Below are 18,746 nucleotides of genomic sequence, written 5' to 3' on the forward strand. Positions count from 1 at the left end.
TGTGTGTAACTTGGAAACCACAACAGCTTATTAAAAAAAAAAAAAAAAAAAAAAAAAAAAAAAACCCGACAGGAAATATCCCACAGACTGACCCCCCCCATCCGTATGCCCAGCCCATGCGGCCTGTGGGAATTTATTCTGAAATGTATCCTGTGCCAGTTCTCTGAGTGAGTGTACGTATGTGTGTGTGTGTGTGTGTGTGTGTGTGTGTGTGTGGGTACATGTTAGGGTGTATACATGTGCTACGTATTCTGCCCCCGAGGTCCTCAGCACATGGATATGGTAACGTTGATGCCCAGGTTACCGTTTTCGGCAAATAGCTGGGCGATAGATGTGTCAAACACCAGGCAGTCGCTGTTCATTATCGCCGTGGCGATGCCCTCGTGGATAGACCGGGGCGTGGCCTCCCAGGTGAGGCGGCGGCGGTGGCCGTTGAGCTCCAGGCGGTAGGCGAAGTTCTCAGCCTGCTTGCGTGTGCCGATGAGCTGCACGATGGCGAAGAACTGCTGGTGTCCGTCGTACTTCTCCTGCTTCTCCAGCACCAGCATGAAGTGGAAGCCGAAGCAGGACTGCATCATGACCCAGTCCACCGCGCCCGGCAGGTTGATGTCCGTGGCCAGGAAGACTATGTCCTCCCCCTGCAGCGTGGTGATGGACTTGTGCTGGTGCAGCAGGTGAGGCATCACCGCGTCCAGAGAGCCCTGCCACTTGCAGGAGGCGCCGGGGCACGGGCAGGAGTACGGCCGGAACTCGCACAGCTCCTCGTGCTCCGCCTTGTCAGTGTGTGGCAGGGTCACCTCGCAGCCGGACGAGGCGTACTTGCAGGGGAAGAGAACGGAGTTGGCCACCTTCTCCATGGCCAGGTTGCGGATGGAGCCCAGCGGGCCTCGGCAGGTGGGGCAGCACGTGAGCTTGGGCCGGCAGTTGCTGCAGACCAGGTGGCCGCTCTGGCACTGCAGGATGGGCGGCAGCACATAGTCGAAGCAGACCGGGCACTCGAACAGGCTGGCCAAGTCGCTGTTGGACGCCGTGGTGCCTGACAGGGTGGGCACGCGTTGAGAGGGTGCGCTCTTAGAGTTTCCTGTGGGCAGTGCTGGGGCGGTCTGGCGACTCATTTCTGCGTGAATAAAACGGAAAAGTTAAAAAGAAAAAGCACTCGGCATTAAACATTCATGGAGAACAGAAGAGCATTCTGCAGCAGCCGCGATTAGCACAGCACACGCAGTCGGTAAGTGCGTCTCCGGTCACGGTCTGGATTCTCGTGGGGAGATAAGTGTGCTCTCGCTGTGAAGACAACATGTTTCTGATGGAGTAAAGAGCGGAGAGATAAAAAGTGGGCTGTCTGCTGTGATACGGCCGGCCACACGGCCTCTAGGGAGTGGCTGCAGGCGGCTATATTTGGCTCCGGGGGAGAAAGGCACAGATTTCCAGGGGCTGTGGAGAAGCCAGACGGCCAAAGTGGACTCAGATGCCTGCAATAGCACGTGCTTCCTGTAGGACCGTTGCTATAGGAACAGGATGTGGTGTGCGTAGGGTTGGCCAAACTACTCTGGAAAAAGTAGAGATGGCTGAGTGTGCATATATTTTCCAGAAATAAATTACGTTACAGTGCATTAAAAGTCACAAATTTGTAATACATCACCTTCAAGTGCGAAAGTATTATAAGAAATTAAAAGCAATAGCGCCAGTCAAAATATGCAACAAGGGAAGTCCCCATGTGGGACATTTCAGCATTAACATGAAAGAAATATCAACATTAACCGGATGATTTGGCAACGTTCTTCTTCTTCTTACGTAGTATTCGGTAATAGTTAGTAATCTCCATCCATCTACGGTATCCCAAAACGGTGTGTGTTTTGTGGAGGGGGTCTGGGATCAGGGCTGGATTTTCCCCTCGCAGTGAGCAGGGCGTAACCAGCTACCCTGCTACTTAAGGTCTTTTATGTAATGCACAGCTGCCCGCTCAGCAGCCCAAGACACACACACACACACACACACACACACAAAGAGAGAGAGAGAGAGAGAGAGACAGCACAGCAAAAAAAAAAAAAAAAAAAAAAAAAAAACAGCACCACAACACAGCACAGCAATGGCTGACGGGACTGCAGAGCCGTAGCGGGGCAGAGATGCACAGCACGCTACGCTGTTCAACAAGGCAGATTATTAAATGGCAAGATAATGGGAGGAAGCGAGAGACAGAGGGATGCGAGCTAGGAAAGACGAGCGCCAGAGAGCGGGGGGCGGGGGGAAAACGTGCATATGCGCGCGAGGAGGCGGATGACGGGCCCGTTTTATACAACTGCTGCGATTAAGCGGCTTGGTTTATTTTGAGCCGCGCTAGCTGAGTGCGAGCGACAACTGTGCACTAATTTAGCTCTGGACGCAGGAGGCTTCAGTTAAAACAAGAATAAAACACGTCCAGGAGGCCAAAAGAGAACACTGGGAGATAGAAGCATAGTACACGGAGTGTATTTAGTTCCTGTCATCCATCTAGTATTACATGTCCCTCACTAGTAGCAGCTGTAGCAGAGCTGTCCTTTCACCCCACTGGATGTTTGTAACATTTGTATGAATGATGAATACGTCTGGACACATTACGGTTGTTTAAATGGGAGTGCTATGGTCACTCTGAAACAACAGGTCCCTTCTAAAGGTGACCTAAAGGTTTGGGGGTTAAACACATACAGGCCCTTAATGTCCATCCACTCAATTCCGGGACAAACAGGATGTCAAATCTTAGGACAAACAGGAAAATGATGTGCCCAGGAGGGCGAGCATGATTCCACAGCACACAGCGCAAACAAAAGGTGACCTCTGCATTTCAGCTACACGTATAGGAGCAGCAAGCCGCGGTGACTGGGTGTGTGGGTCTCCAATTTTCACAACTGTTCTACAACTACTCCACAATGACACTGTAGTACAGTAAATTCTTATAGACAACTCTCAATTATATATTCATAGAAAAAGAAAATCCCTCATTACCATAATCTCAGACTTTGAAAATATATATCATTAAATAAGTAGATTCATTTGCTGAGATTTGATAATAGATAATATAATATATAATAATGAAGTAATAATAAAGTATTAGTTGTACAACCTCTAGTAGACTAATATAATATGAATAGTTCTGTTGTATTATGAATACTTTTATTATGTACTAAGGTCCAAATTCCGAAGACTGGAGGAATGTGAACGGGCAGCTCAGCTCAGAGGCAGTCTCATGTCTTCTTCTTACTGTGTGACCCCGTCCCCAATAAGGGCCCCTGACTGACCAAGCCATTGGACGCAGCCGTGGGAGAAGCTGCTGTAATGAGAGCAAAACGGCAGGCTGGAGAACTCTGGCTGATTAGACTTGGCAGTCCTGATGCTGGAGCATGCATCTCTCTCTCTCTGTATAAATACATGTGTTGCTTGGAACAGATTACCAACATATTACCAACTCAGACTCAACCCAAATAAGGTCATACTGATCGCTGGGTGTTTTACAAAGAACTCTTCCAGACAAAACCACTCCCACCAACACTGGAAACAAGCAGGTCCTGCAACTAACAATATTATTTGCCTCCTTAGGCTCTTCCCGTCAGGGGTCGCTGCAGCAGATCAACCAATCTGTCCCCACCAAAAGTTTTAAGTCAGATACCCTTGTGACGCAACCCTCTCTATGAACCCAGGCTAAGGTACTGCCTCAAATTGACTAATTTTGACTATTATAAAGCCATTAAATCTACTGGTGCATCCATAGTGCATCCTGGCATAATTTCTTCACCAGGTAAGGGACAAATACCCAGAAAACATGGAAGAAATTAGAGTTTTAAATGTCTGTACAGTATACTTGAGTGTATAAAGGGAACAATAATAGAATAATAAATGAACCTTATGAAATGGGTATGACTAAAACCTGTTTTTGTCTGTTCTACTCGCCACTAGGACTGTACAAAAAGGAAAAAAAAATAAAAAATTTCAGTGACCAAAACATCAGTTCTTGTTGACTAAAACTAAACTAAAATAGTCATGGATAATTCTGACTAAATTAATCTGACATTGTCGACTGAAACATTACTAGACTAAAATGACAGCTGGAGGCAAAGACTAGACAAAAACTAAAATTAAGACAGGCCACCAAAAACAACTGTGCTCTGCGGCCAATCGGGATCCACACTGAAGGGCCTGAGAATGGAGATTATTGTCATCAACTGTGGACAAAGACCATATATCAACTACCAATGGAAATGGCACTTGTTTGACCACGTGATTAATTAAAGAGCCCTGAATTCACACTTTTTTCAAAGAGCGGCTACGAGCAGCATGCATTCGTGAAAAGCGTTAAATCTGAAGGAAGTGGGCTTTCCAATGTATTTCCCTATTAAGACGGTGTTGAGTAAATTCGGGCATTTGTTTAGGGGGAGTGGCAACAATCTGAGGCTATACAGGTAAATACAATGATCTGGTTAAGTGTATTTGGCTAGGTTGTGCCAATCAGGCATTCATATAGCTAGCAGGAAAAACTGATCAGCATTCTGCCTGTCAGGTCTGATATTGTCCAATGAGTCTAGAGGTTCAAACATGTCTGATTTAATGCATGTATAAAGGCGTCTATGTTCTCCGGCTGCTTGTGTCCCTGTTTAGAATGTAGACGTACACAGCATGACAACTACAGTTCCAGGAAATACATGGGACGCCTGCTATAGTCTGAGTCCAGTGACATTTTAGTATTCTATGTAAATCTGTTGGGGGTGGAATATGGAGTTGAATGTGAATCAACCCCTTCCTTCCCCATGCCCCATCTGTGCAAAGCAGATGTCAAAGGTCAAAAGTGTCCAATAGCACACATCTGCCCACCGTTTCCAGATGGAGGAATGATTACAGAGCCGGTTTAGGATAAATGGCATCCTCCGCCTGCTCCCCCACCCACCAAATCCCCATTGTTTATCCTCTCTGTACTTTCACAGGCAGGTCGGACCCCCCAATCCCCTACTTGACTTCCTCCTTGCCTTCAACAGGGGTTGGGGGTGGGGGGGGGGGGGAACAGCACCACACACATGCTGCACAGCGAGAATGGCAGACAGACAGAGAGCGAGTGAGAGAGACGTTGTGCTTGCCTTCGTCCATATGATTCCCAAGTAAGGCTTTCTTCTTCTCCTGAAATGTGTAGACCTCTGAGGACGGAGAAAGAGAAAGAGGAGAAACAATGAAATACTTGTACAGAGACACACTTCGCTGATTGCTTCCTTGTCGCAGTCTGCCCATCAGATAAGCACAACATGAGACGGGATATACCAGGCATGCAAGAGCGCAGATGAAACGCAAGCCAACTCCCACATTTTTTACAAAGAGAGACAATAAAAGGACAACATGCACCCCAAACTAACTGGAGCAAGTGTGAACAAACTGGACTGGCCTAAAACGAATGAACAAAATGAAAGGGGATTCACACACACAAAATGAGCCGGATAACCTTTAATACTGGACATGACCATCAAGCTCCATCAAGCCGGGGTTAAATGCCAGCAACGTAAATACACAACATATCTTTTAGCACTGAAGCGAGGTGCTTAACACCGCCCTTCACTCAAACCTGAAGAACCATATCAGCAGAGCATTTTGCTTTGCTAATGCACACTACCCAACACATCGATTTCTCCTCCACCCCCCCCCCACCACAGTTCACTGTGGAACACACTGTTCCCAGCACTGGCGTCTTAATATTTCATCACAACAGTCTGAATGGGAAGTCAGCGGTGGTTGGTGTTCATGGAACATGTTCATATTTTGTGTTCAAACCGAACTGAAGAATGAAGAAAGGATGATCATAAAAAAAAAGGAAAAAAAGGTGACTGCTTGCAGGAGAGCACATGGCACCTCAGAAAACGCCGGTAGTCTGCTTGATCTTTAGGCTATACTGCTCATGCATGCACTTGAAAAGGACAGAACAGCCATGGATTTGGTGTGTGCAGCCACCACAGATCCTGCACAGACATGGCTGGTGCTGAAGGTACACATGCATCTGCTGAGACCGGTTTGGTAAACAATTCAGTGGAAAACAGTGGCCCTTTTTAACAAATGACCCACAAACCTTCTCGTCTGTGTTAACTGAACGTCAAACTACTGTGAACAACTCTGTTCACAGCAAGATGAACAGGCCAAACGAGCACAGTGCCAGTGTCAAACAGGCTCAACACCACCAAGAGAAATGGATTAAATACGGTCAGAGGCGCGCGAGAACGCTGACCACTTTAAGAGACCGCTGCGGGCGAGTCCTAACCTGCCGCCGAGCGGTTTACTAGCAAAACACTCATTGCCTTTCAATCAGTGGGACAGGCAAAGGGGGAAACTCTGAAACAAATACATTTTAACCACCCAAACATATACAAAGACCCCTTTTTAGCCCACATTACACACACACACACACACACACAAAAAGAATGCTTCGGCGAGACAGAGGAGGCGTCTCCATTTCGGTGTGGAGTGGTGAAGTGGGAAAGATTCCTATCGGAGCTTCGCTCTGGTTTTCCAACACAATGCCTGTGTGCACCTCAGGTGAAGTCGGAGCCAAAGAGCCAAGTGAACATTCATTCCAGGGAGCTTAGGTTTCACAGGTTGCTGAGAGAGAGAGAGAGAAAGCATGTGTGAGTGCGTGTGGAGTCCTTTTACCTTTAGGCTTGGAGGCTGTTCTGGCTGCTATGCATGTAAAGAGCTGAAACACCCCCTTCCATGAGTACACCGACTCCAGCCTAACAGCAGGCGACATGGGAAGCAGAGGGGCTCATCTCGCTTTTTCCATCGAGGGAAAAAAAAAAAAAAAAAAAAAGGTGCTCAAAAAGCGCGAGTCCCCTCCTTTCCTGTCTCGCACCCCAGCGCTTAAGCCCACATCAGAACAGACGCTCGGGAAAACTCTGGCCCGAAAGGTCCATATCCGAGCAGGAACCTCAAGAGCGGAGTGAAAAAGCAACACACACAGACACACACACACTCAGAGCAGACACAATGTGTTTATCTTGTCGGCCGTGTGTGAGGAGGACCACTAGAGGCCTGCGTCTAAAGAGCCAAAAATCCGCTTTAAAGTGCAGCCTAGGAAAAAAGCAAGGGGGGGTCAGCGAACGAGGGAAAAAAAAAAAAAAAAAAACTAAACACAAAAAAAAAAGTTGTAATCCAAGAATGTTACACAAGTGGGTCCAGCTCCACCAGCGTGGCAGGGGACCTGGTAACCGGCCCGGCAGAAAGAGTGCAGAAGAAGGGGAGTCGGAATAATAACCCGGCTTCAGAAGCGCATTCCGACGACACCGCGGCCACTCCCTGGCCTGCCGGAGTATCCAGAGTCGTGATCCTGTTGAGCCGGAGGAGCAGAAAAACCGCGGAGGGAGCGGACGCGGCCGCGCCGAGTTAACTTCCAGCAGCGCAGGAGACTCCGGGCCGAGTGGGACTTCCCGTCTGGAGCTTGTGGGCCGAGGAGTCGAATGTCAGGCTGGAGTCGGCAGTTTCTCCCTCCCGCTCTCTCCCCTACAGGACCCTACTTTCGGGCTCTGCCCAGCTCAGATTACACACCCCGCAGCTCCTCCTCCACATGCGGCACGCACAAAGAGTGTAGTGCCTCTTCAGTCCCACTGCCTTCAACACACACACACACACACACACAGACCTGTAACACTACACCGAACGGCAGCAGCTCCGAGCAGTCAGAGACGTTGCTGTTACTAACATACGCAGGGTGGATACCCTGTCTGCTGGTCGCACCCAAACCACTCTGAAAAGGATCACATGGCAATAAGTGAGCTTAAGCGGACTACAAAGCCCCCAAGTACCTAAATCAGCAGCTCTGAAATGCAAACACAGACGCGGCGGCGGTCAACGACGTTCCACGTCGAGTCCCGCAGCGTCAACCCAGAAGCTTGATAACTGAGAACAATTAGAAAGTAAAACAAGACCGTTTGGATGAATTTTTTTTATGATCCACATATGAAGGATTTTCAGTGAAAAAAAAAAAAAATCCACTGAACCTTGACAATAGTTAGCTATTGTTTTCTGACATGTCTTTTTACAGAAGCCATATGTAGCTCAGAGGCAGCACTATTATGTTCTAGTGGTAAATATAAATGTTTCTAAGTCTAGATGAACCCTTCATGTCCCACTGATTGAACCCTTCCATATTTAACATGCAGATGTACTATACTTTAATATAATACATACATATATATATATATATAAAATCACAATAATGAATCAAACATTCTTGAAACAGAGGAGAAGAGGACTGTTCAATGACCTCCAGTGAAAAATACAAAAAACACCAAATACAGGTCTATGCAGACCGACAAACCCAAGAGTTCGTAAATGGACATTGTTAACAGCTGGGGAAGAGGAGCCGGAGAAAGAAGAAAAAAAAAAAAAAACCTCCTGCTCCAAGAACATAGTCAGCATGGTAAGCACTTATACTGCAAACATCAGCAGAACTTCTGGTTTCAGATAACTAAACTTAAATCAGCAACCTTTGTGCATGCCATATGGCTCTGTGGATCATTCTCTACCTAATTAACAACAATATCGAGCGCTCAACAGACCTTTTATTACAGAACTCGGACCCCATACTCATTTGCATCACACCAAATGTAACCGGTAACCTTAGAAATGGCTGACAATAAAGCCACTCCTACTCGAAGAACAATAAAACTCCCATAACGGAGCATGTTTATCTATCTAACAGACAATCAGAAAGTATAATGACACTAGAGCACTGAGAATAGACTCAATACCTTGCTAACCATTTACACACACACACACACACACACACACACACACACACACACACACCTGATTACAACCACTTCCTCTCATCCTCATTACCACTTGAAAGACTCTCGTGCTAAAACACTCAAACTCCACATTAGAGACAATGGGGTTTGAGGTATCGGAAGCAACACACTGGTGCTTAAGGAAAAAAAATTAAATAAAATCACTGAAAGTGGGCGGAGTGCACAAAAGCTTGAAACGCACTAAACCTGTATGAAACAAGCCATTTACTGAGGGAGGTTTAGAAGGTGGGACAAATGGGTGATACCCTGAACACATGCAGAGCCGACAAATGGCCTGGACACAACTTTCACCCATGTGAGGAGCAGCACCTGTAAACAAAGCGCTGCACACCATTTCCATCTAAACCAGGCGGCTGGGACAACATTTACATGGCCCACTTGCATAGAACAGGGCGTGACGCCTGAAGAACCGAGCGGCCAGGGAGCAAAACAGGTAAAAGAAAAAACCTGACCTGACCAGTACAGAAACAAACACTCAAAAACAATATTAATTGTTAACGGAAGCATTATGAGGGTTTAACTTGAAAATAAATGGGATTAAAAGTGGGAACAATACAGGGGGGGGAGAGACTATTTATAACATAAATGCATAAATGATACTCTGACAACAGAAGTATTGATGGATACACAATGAAGCTGACTCAGTGTTATTTGATATATAGCAAGACAGCAGTCTATCAGGGTATAATGATATCTGGTAACTGAAGGAAGAAAAAAAAAAAAACCTCAACAGTTAGGGGACAATTCTAATATAACTGCTGTACAGCAAACGATGACCGATACAATAGGCCTAAACTCTGGGCATTTTCACAGTCATGATTAAGAATGTCAAATCGGCATATTTTGGATGTGTATTGATGTAACTTTTAAACGTGTGCTAGCAATACTTTAACTAGCACAACTAGGCGGGGAAACCGATCTGCTGGGTAAGGGTAGTGTCCATCTGTGTAAGTTTCAGTCTGGCAACATGAAATTGTGGTACTCAACAGAAAAGGTGAATCGTTTGATATGGGAAAGTATACTGTGGCATTTTTTGGGGAATATCTCCCAGCCCTGCTTTATTAGTCAGTTCTAGCTGGAAATAAAGCAAAGCTGCACAAAACCACCTGGTGGGACCTTGCCACCTTATTCCCAGTAACACCAAAAAAAAAAGCACTGTATGTACTTGACGTGACTATGGCAGAAGGGTGACACCCCCCTCCCCCACACACCAAGGCGCTGTTCTGCCCAAGGCACACATTTGTCATGAACTGACTATACGGATGACCCGATCAGGAGCCGCGGAGTGAAAATATAAATAGCCAACGCAATGTTTATTGTATGACGACACTAAACATTACATTCTCCTACTAGTTTAACATATTTAGAGCCGCGAAGGAAGCAGACTCACAAACTCGCGTTACCCGCGGGCGCCTTTCGTGATTGGATAAGTGCAGAGGACACACATTTTTTTAAAAAAATTGTCGCAATTTCAATATCAATTAGCACTGGTGTCGATGCTTAAATTCCCGTTTTGCATCGGTCAACCTTTTTCAACAGCCAGCCACTCCCCCGGCTACCCGGAGGACTCAAAGATTTACACGAGAGGCACTTTAAACATGGCAGCAGACGAAAGAAGCTCCAGCGTTAATCCTGCATCACTACGCTTGCTAGAACGTGTAAAAAAGCAGGAGCACAGTCTGGAAGTATCTCAGATAACCAGATGAACAGGGAAAGCGAACAGTTGTGGACAAGCTTGTTTGCAAGAAGTGCCTCAAAGTTGTCGTTATCAAAGAAAGCAGCGGGACAGGTTTGACAAAGCAGGAGTGAAGCTGTTGCTCAAACGTTTTTTTAATTGCCAAAATTAAATTACTGTTGAAGTTAGTTAACTATAAGAATGGTTTTGTCCTCACTTCTCTCCAAGTTTCATTTATTAATTAAAAAATATTTTAAAGTGTTCCTGTGTTGTAGAATAGAGCACAGTCCACAGTATCACCATAGAGTTTGAAATTTCATCATTGTGCCTAGTGTGCACTGTACCATGCATCACAATGACTAAATTAATCACTCCAGCTTTTCACATTCATGTTAACACTAAGTGGGGTTGGTTTGCTAGTATTAAGGGTAGTATTTGCTAGTATTTTAAATGATTAACCTAGCGATTATTTTCACGATGCATCTATTGACTACTTTTTCAATGTCAGGTGACAAAATGCTCTAAATTGATGACAATAACTTGGGGGCTTGAATAAAGATAGTGTAACGGAAGCTGGACACCCACCATGGTGTAATTCCTAAGAATCATGTTGCAAGCAAGGCAAGTTTTGAGGCCTTAAGTTACACAGGCAATTGACAGGCATCTGATCAACTGAAGGTGCAGGGAATTTGTTGGTCAGCATAATGAAAAAAAAAAAAAAAAAAAAAGAATTAGGCAAAAATTGCCAAATGTTTTTTTTTTAGAAATACTATACGGAACAGCCTGAAACCATGGTGGTTTTTGATATGGGCAACATTTGCCATTGCCCAGGGTGGCTTCATAGTCAATGGCAAAATTATTGATTTATTGTTTTAGTAATTTTTCGTGCACCTCTTTGTGGGAAGTAAAGGTGCCCTCAATTTGCAAATTTGCAAGGGGGGGGGGGGGGGGGGGGGGGGAGTTGCTGAGCAGCACCTGATAACCAGCTCGATAGGGAGGGATGATGCTTTTTACAGTTTTTTTTACAGTTGCCTGGCTTTCTGAGCTGCGTAAACATTCATCATGCCATTGCCATCCTAAACCCCACCCACTCGCGATATGGAAACACCCGCCCCGGCACTAACTTACCCACTTATAGCCTACTCCAAAATAGATGGAAACTTCTAAATGATAGAATAACTTATTTCTACATTAGAGTACACACACGTTATTGGTGAGCAATCGAGTTTCTTGCAAGTGACTCTGTTGAGTCACTTGCGTTGCTCCTACTCACTGGCACTCCCATCTTTGTTTTCAGATCCAACGCGTCGGCACACACATTTTGCGTATTTTTTTTAATTGACGCAATAGATGACATTCATTAATCACAACAGCCTTAGCTGGCATAAGGTCAAAGAGTTCTCAGGATTTATGTAAACAGATAAAAGCAAAGATAATTGCTAGCATCTATACCCTGAGAAACTTTATTGTTCATTGGGAGTTGGCAGAGTATAAAACCATTAGGATTTGTACTCTAAGTACATGGTATAGTCATTTGCTACATCACATGTGGAATAAGTATAAGAGAAGTATATTCTGCATATTTGCCCTCCCCTATACAGAATTAGCTGCTTTTTGGGGAATTCAGTTTCCAGCAGTACCACTTCACTATCACAACTTTAATAACTTCACACCACATGTGAGTGTAATCTGTGTGACCATTGTACCAGCATTACCATGAACACCTCTAATCATTATATTATGATTGTGTTTTTTTAGGTGCCTTGAGAGCAAGACTGATTTGTTGCACATAACTTGTAAAGAACTATACAAGTGTAACATTTATGGAGTTGGATACCAAGGTAAACCTTGTTTGGGAGCTAGCCTTTTAAAGTTTATGAAAAAGAAACAAGATATACTAGCTAGTATGCAGACCAAGTGAATCGCTCACACCGGCCACTTCATTACAGATTCCATCCCATCTATTATCTCCACTCATCGTCACTCTCTGGGAGAAACCTAGGTTGCAATCGAGGCTTGTAACCCTATAGGTTTACATTCAATCCTGACAGTCGAGGGAGTAAACTTGCAGTGTAAACACTCAGATGTCCGTGCAACCGAACCTCAAGCGCAGTAAACACAGACACATGGCTCCTCATGTCATACATTTTCTGGGAAACCTTTAACACTACACCTGGTACTAGGGAACGACTTAAACAATATGTCCCTGCATTTCACTCCCAGAATAGAGAGAAACGGTCACATGGTTAAAACGAAACTTGATGCTCTTTGCCTAGGCCAGGGCCCCTTTGCAAAGGCACCATCAATCTCACACCACGCTAAATCTCATTACATTAACTCAGGCAGCACACTAGGCCTCAGGTGAAGCAGTCTAGATATTTGTCTAGGTTATGTAAACATGTTAAAAAATGCACTGAATGCCAAAACAAAGTAAAGACAAGACAATGGAACAATATGGGTTTAAAAAAAAAAAAAAAAAAAAAAAAAAGATTAGGGTACATTAATTCTCTGGCAACTATTTATATAATCGCCTGGTTGGAATTAAATGGAAAATCATTTTTTTGCATGACAATTAATAGTGACCTAAAATTTGATAGCCCTAAAAGTGATGTTTATGTTGCCGTGGTACAAGCGCACTGCTGGCCAGTATGAAGTGAGACCCACTAAATGTATGAGGGGAGATGCACAAGGACGCTCACACACGCACACACAGTCCCTGTTTGTCACACAAGGGACAGATGGCTGGCCAGCATTACACTTAGTGATTATCTAAGAGTCACGCCAGTGTCACAAGGAAGAGCAAATCAGCCACAGCGGTAAGCGAGAGGTGGGACTAAACGTATGGACAGATATACCATATCATGTTTTTCAGTCTCAGTATTAAATCTGACAAATAAAGACGTTACATCAACGCCCATGACCTCCCACCTGCTCTTAGGAACAGCTGTCATTTAAGGATGAATGGGGGTCACTCACATGCAGCTGGCATTGGGGACAAGTCAGACCTCTGGTAGGGACTACAGTCAAATTCTGGTGAATCCAAACAGAAGACCATGCAATCCATGCAGGTACGGGACAGATTTAAGGTGCTTTAGCTAAGATGGGAACATAAGATGGGTGGTAGTACCCAAGTGGGTAACACACTTGCCTATGAACCAGAAGATCCAGGTTCAAACCCCACTTACTACCATTGTGTCCCTGAGCAAGACACTAAACCCTAAGTTGCTCTGGGGGGGACTGTCCCTGTAACTACTGTAAGTCGCTCTGGATAAGGGCGTCTGACAAATGCTGTAAATGTAAATGTTAAATGCACCAGTGTGTGTGTGTGTGTGTGTGAACAACATCCCCGTCAAAATGCCACCAATCTACAAAGAGCAGCATCGCACTGCTTGCGATCGCACGACACGAGTTGCGACAACGATGCAGGTAAGGCATCCGCCAGAGAAACAAGAGTACTGGAATGGCAGCTCGGCAAAGCCAGAGACATAATCGTAAACCAAATAAAAATGACGTCCGCTTTGAGCTAAAGACACGAAAAAAAAAAAAAAAACGCCCATATAAAAACGCGAACGTGACGAAAATGCATTAACGCAAAGCAGACTTTTAACATACAAAATGAAGAGCTGTTCCAAGTAAACACAGCACCCATGCCCGTTCGTTTTTCTTATTAATGTCTCCCGCGAGAGTAAGGTTTGTCGTTTTACGTCAACGTGGAACCGCGGTGGCCATCTTGATCGTACTCCGGAACGGAAAGTAAACAGGCGCGTCGGTTCCACACCGCGTCCCGCTCCACCACGCAGTTTCTATGACATCACCGTCGTGGCTAACAGAGCCCGTAACCTTAATCTCCCAGCCATGTAAACAAAGTCACCAAATCCTCCTAATTTCATCGTCCCGTGCAAATGAACAGACTCGGCCTGCTACGAATAATGATAATAATAATAATAATAATCGGTGGTTCGCTGCCGGGCGGTTCGGTTTTAACCACCGCCGCAATTTCATTTGCGCGTCCCCAAGCCGCATTAGCCACTGGTTCATCAACGAAGACTCTTTTGTCGCTGCTGAGGCACTGCTGTCGCGCACCGTGACTGCTGTCATGCGGCACGAAACGCGGTAAAAAAAAAAAAAAGCCACATCGGGGCCACATCACCCCGGCCAGGAAGCCAGGCCTCGGCCCTAGCGGCAAAACAAGGGCCAAAATATACCTGCAATGCACCGCGGCGAGGGCCACGTCCCAGCCACCGAGAGCAAGCAACGCGTCCCGACGGCCAGCTCTGGCCATTTGGCAGCGCTGCTAAGACGGCTCAAAGCTACGAGGCATCGATTAAAAACACAGAACAAATGTTTAATGCAACCGCAAACTACTCGAGTCTCAGCACGGTGCGACGATAAAGCAATTCCCCACGGTTTATACCACGAGAAAAGCCACGATCGGAGGCCAATGCCGCTAGCGCGCTGCTCGGCTAGCGGCGTAGCTACCGCCGACTACAAAGGGCTTAACGGGGACACGAAGCACCGCCGCCGGCCTCCGTAACGGGCGCAGCTCGCCGCTTCTCGGCCACTTTAACTCGTCACCGAGTCGCCCTTACACGGTGCGCGTACGCGGCGTAGCGTTTTGTGCACAGCGCTGACACGTTCTGACAGAAAAAAAAAAAAAACACCCCCGACAAACACACACACACACACACACACACACACACACGCTGGAGGCCGCTCCGTCCCGCGCCACTTACCGAGACCGAACAATATATCCGTACACCGGGGCGGCTTCGGTCGGGAAAGACATCCACGCAGGCTAGCAGTGCTGCTCCGGGCCGCGCAGACACAACACGCACACGGGCCGCCTCTTCCCCCACACCCGACACACCATGGCCGGTCTCGGCTGCGCGCGCGCCCTCCGCCGCTTAAATAGCTTCCGCCTCGCGGGAGCGGCGCGCGCGGCCCGGGCTCCGCGTGAACGCGCGTCCAGGGAAGCCTGGCGGCGGCGGCGGCGGCGGCGGGGGACTCGCGCTAAACACGAAGCCGGGCGGCCCGACTTATAGCCGAGCGAGAGTGAATTGTCTGCGTCGCTTACGTAACGCGCTTAAGTCGCACGGCCCGTTTTTTTCGGCCCCCGGTGCGATCGGCCGCGCGGTCCCGCACGCCGACATACCCGTTCCTGTTCCGCTCGTTTGCTTAACGATTCCTCGATGATTGATTGGCCAAGATCCACCGGGTCCGCGCCGTGTCTGGAACCCACATCACTACCGCAGCCAGGCCCTTGGTCGATGGAAGCCGAAGTTAACTACTCTGCTACTTTGCATGGCTCGTCGTCAGATACGAAGTCACAGTAAATTCACTCACACTTGCTCTTTTATGGGCCTGGTATTTGTTTTTTTTTTTACATTAAAGAACGGCAGCATTTCCCACTCTTTGCTTCCATCCACCACCCCAGCGAAGATGAGGATGGTTTCCAACAGCCTTGAAGGTTTATGCTGAACACTTCATTACCATCCACTCATGTAGCGGTTTTTGGTGATGACAATAGTGAAGAACGCAGCCATGAAGGTAAAAAAAGAGGTAAACAGATTCATCAAACATACTTTGCTTTCTACTGCAACAAAAAATACTCAATATATTCTTTGCATTGGATTCGTTCATTTGCTTCATCTATATCTGCCACAGAGTAGGTGTACAGGGTAATGTGTATGTATGTGTAGATACCTTATTCTGCGTTTTTTGTAGTGAGGACATTACTTTGTGCTGTGAAGAGACCCGGGGATGAACAAGAGTAATTAAAAACTTGTTATATTAAAGAATCCACGAAAGCAAATGAAGAACACAATTGCTTTGATTATATCTTATGTAGTCTCGAGAGCATAATGTGTACAAATGCATATAATGCACTGGTGTCGTGGAGTAATAAAGATGCAATGTGGATATCCTCTAAATTTGCCTGTTCAGCCATTGAGGGGAAATGATGTCAGTGTTTGCAGCACCGCAGCAGATGGAGGAATGGGATGGACTCGAATGCTTGGCAGCCCCTCCCTGAGAGCCACGGGGGCAACCGGCACGCCGCAGTGCACGAGGCGAAATGCCTCTCTTTCCTTATTATTGTTGCCTTTGGCTCCTTTCTCAACTGAAGGTAACACTTATAAGAACATGTTGTCAGCAAATCACTGTAACGGCAAAATTAATGTTGTGTGTATCCCAAAATCACATCACATGACACCCATCAATATTAGACTTCTAAATGCAAGGAACAGTTGAACAGTAGGTGTCGGAGCAAGGTTGGTCCTAAATACTCCAACATAGTGATATATGAAGATACTGGACAGTGTAGGAAAGCTTTAAATTAGTTCATTGTCTTAGTACACAGATCCAAATATGGGGGCAGTGGTGGCCTAGCGGTTAAGGAAGGTTGCCGGTTCGAATCCCGAGCCGCTGAGGTGCCACTGAGCAAAGCACCGTCCCCACACACTGCTCCCCTGGCCCCTGTCATGGCTGCCCACTGCTCTCCAAGGGTGATGGTTAAATACAGAGGACACATTTCATTGTGTCACCATGTGCTGTGCTGCAGTGTTTTACAATGACAATCACTTCAGTTTCAAATATATACACACTATGATGATTAAACCGATTAAATGAGATCACAGGCATAGTTGGGCATGTCGCCACCAACATCCAGTGATCCAGCAATCACTGAATTGTCCCAACCAATTATTTTGAGATGATGTAGCAGCTCAACTGTATGCAGCATTTATATTTACAGCGTTTATGAGACGCCCTTGTCCAGAGCGACTTACAATCAGTAGTTACAGGGACAGTCCCCCCCTGGAGAAACTTAGGGTTAAGTGTCTTGCTCAGGGACACAATGGTAGAAAGTGGGATTTGAACTGTCCCCACCAATGTCAAACAGAAATGTACACCCTTGGGTGGGATGTTTGTCACAGAATGCATGGCTAAACAGATGTGCCTTTTAGCCAGGACATAAATACTGACACTGGAGCAGAAACACTGCAGCACAGCACACGGTGACTCAATGAAATGTGTCCTCTGCTTTTAACCATGACCTTAGCAGTGGGCAGCCATGACAGAAGCCCGGGGAGCAATGTGTGGGGACGGTGCTTTGGCAGTTCGGGATTCGAACCGTCTACCTTCTGATTACAGGCCCACTTCCTCAACCGCTAGGCCACCACTGCCCCCACCGGGCACCTGCTCTTCCACCTGCTGAATAAGAAACCAGATTCTTGTGAGCACATTTGTCTCTTTCATAATCTGTTTCAAGGTACATGGAACAGGGCAATGTGCTTGTCCCTGTCTCACTTCTCACTCACGTTGGCTATACAGCGAGCTACAGAAATAATTGAGTGTCTGATTAAACAGAATTAGAATAGATTTTTTTTTTACATTATCACATCTTGCTAGATAATAGGAATCAGCATGTACACGAACATCATGTAATTTGTAATGCAAACCTATATGATATTAGAAAAAAAAAAAAACTAACAGTATGCACCCTGTCCAGAACTCTTCTATTACAGACTGGAACAATAGCTCCGCCCCGCCGTCAAAGTTAATCTCTAGGAGACACTGCATCTATTCAGAAAAGCGGGGGAAAAAAATACAATCTGTTGCATAAGCCTGCTCTGGATGACAATCGTTGTCATTCATCTGCAACGGCCCGCGCGCAGTTGTGGGATCTGTGGAGGGTATGAAAATTGAGTACAGTTCGCCAGACGGCCCAGTGGTAAGAGATTACAGCCTGCGTGACTCTCCTTCTAGTAATCTCAACAACCTGCCGGTTTCTGCTGTTGTGGTTGAGGCCGGTGTTACACCAGCCATGCAGAATTGTGGGGGGGAGGGCTGGGTACAGATTACCGGATGCCTTATGTAAGCATGCTGTCCCAGCAGCAGGAGCTGCTGGAGCGATCGAGAGGGTCCATGAGAAATGAATACAGACGGACAGAGAGAGAGAGAGAGACTGTAGATCGTGGGGGGACAGGGCCTGGCGAGGGGATCGCAGAAAGAGAAGGAGAGAGAGGTTCGGTGGGACGGACCGAGGGTGGAGCAGCGCTCCTGAGAATGTTGAGCTGTTCTGGAATGCTGATGGTATTTGACTGTTCCTGGACAGAAAACGTCTCTCTCGCCATGTTCGGAGAGGAGAGGCCAGGACAAAGAGAAGTGGAGAGCTGTTTCTTTGTTACTTTACACAAAGCAATAAGCTTCAAAAATTGCTCTTGCACAATTATACAATTGTGACTTTATGCTAATAATCTTCT

At 46.4% G+C, this 18,746-nt stretch overlaps 1 protein-coding gene across 2 annotated transcripts; it reads right to left on the reverse strand.

The window, feature by feature from the left end:
* Positions 1-69: 69 nt before the first annotated feature.
* On the reverse strand, positions 70-15,557 carry siah1 (siah E3 ubiquitin protein ligase 1). 2 transcript variants are annotated; one of them, XM_028959018.1, is made up of 3 exons: positions 15,219-15,557; positions 5,103-5,159; positions 70-1,117 (listed from the first exon to the last, which is right to left on the reverse strand). In XM_028959018.1, exons 2-3 carry the CDS (start codon positions 5,110-5,112, stop codon positions 267-269), a joined length of 861 nt encoding a protein of 286 aa, XP_028814851.1. In that variant the 5' UTR covers positions 5,113-5,159; positions 15,219-15,557; the 3' UTR covers positions 70-266. The 2 variants fall into 2 exon arrangements, with proteins under 2 accessions (XP_028814851.1, XP_028814850.1); XM_028959017.1 differs by lacking the exon at positions 15,219-15,557 and adding an exon at positions 6,655-6,803.
* Between the last annotated feature and the right edge of the window lie 3,189 nt (positions 15,558-18,746).

Source organism: Denticeps clupeoides, chromosome 17, assembly GCF_900700375.1.
Source record: "Denticeps clupeoides chromosome 17, fDenClu1.1, whole genome shotgun sequence".
Lineage (NCBI taxonomy): Eukaryota > Metazoa > Chordata > Actinopteri > Clupeiformes > Denticipitidae > Denticeps > Denticeps clupeoides.

Coding starts and splice junctions, on each gene's coding strand:
- siah1 (XM_028959017.1), bottom strand. CDS start 6,751: ATGTCGCCTGCTGTTAGGCTGGAGTCGGTGTACTCATGGAAGGGGGTG. Junction 5,160..6,654: donor AACAGCCTCCAAGCCTAAAG/GTAAAAGGACTC, acceptor CTCCGTCCTCAG/AGGTCTACACATTTCAGGAG. Junction 1,118..5,102: donor TGGGAATCATATGGACGAAG/GCAAGCACAACG, acceptor TTATTCACGCAG/AAATGAGTCGCCAGACCGCC.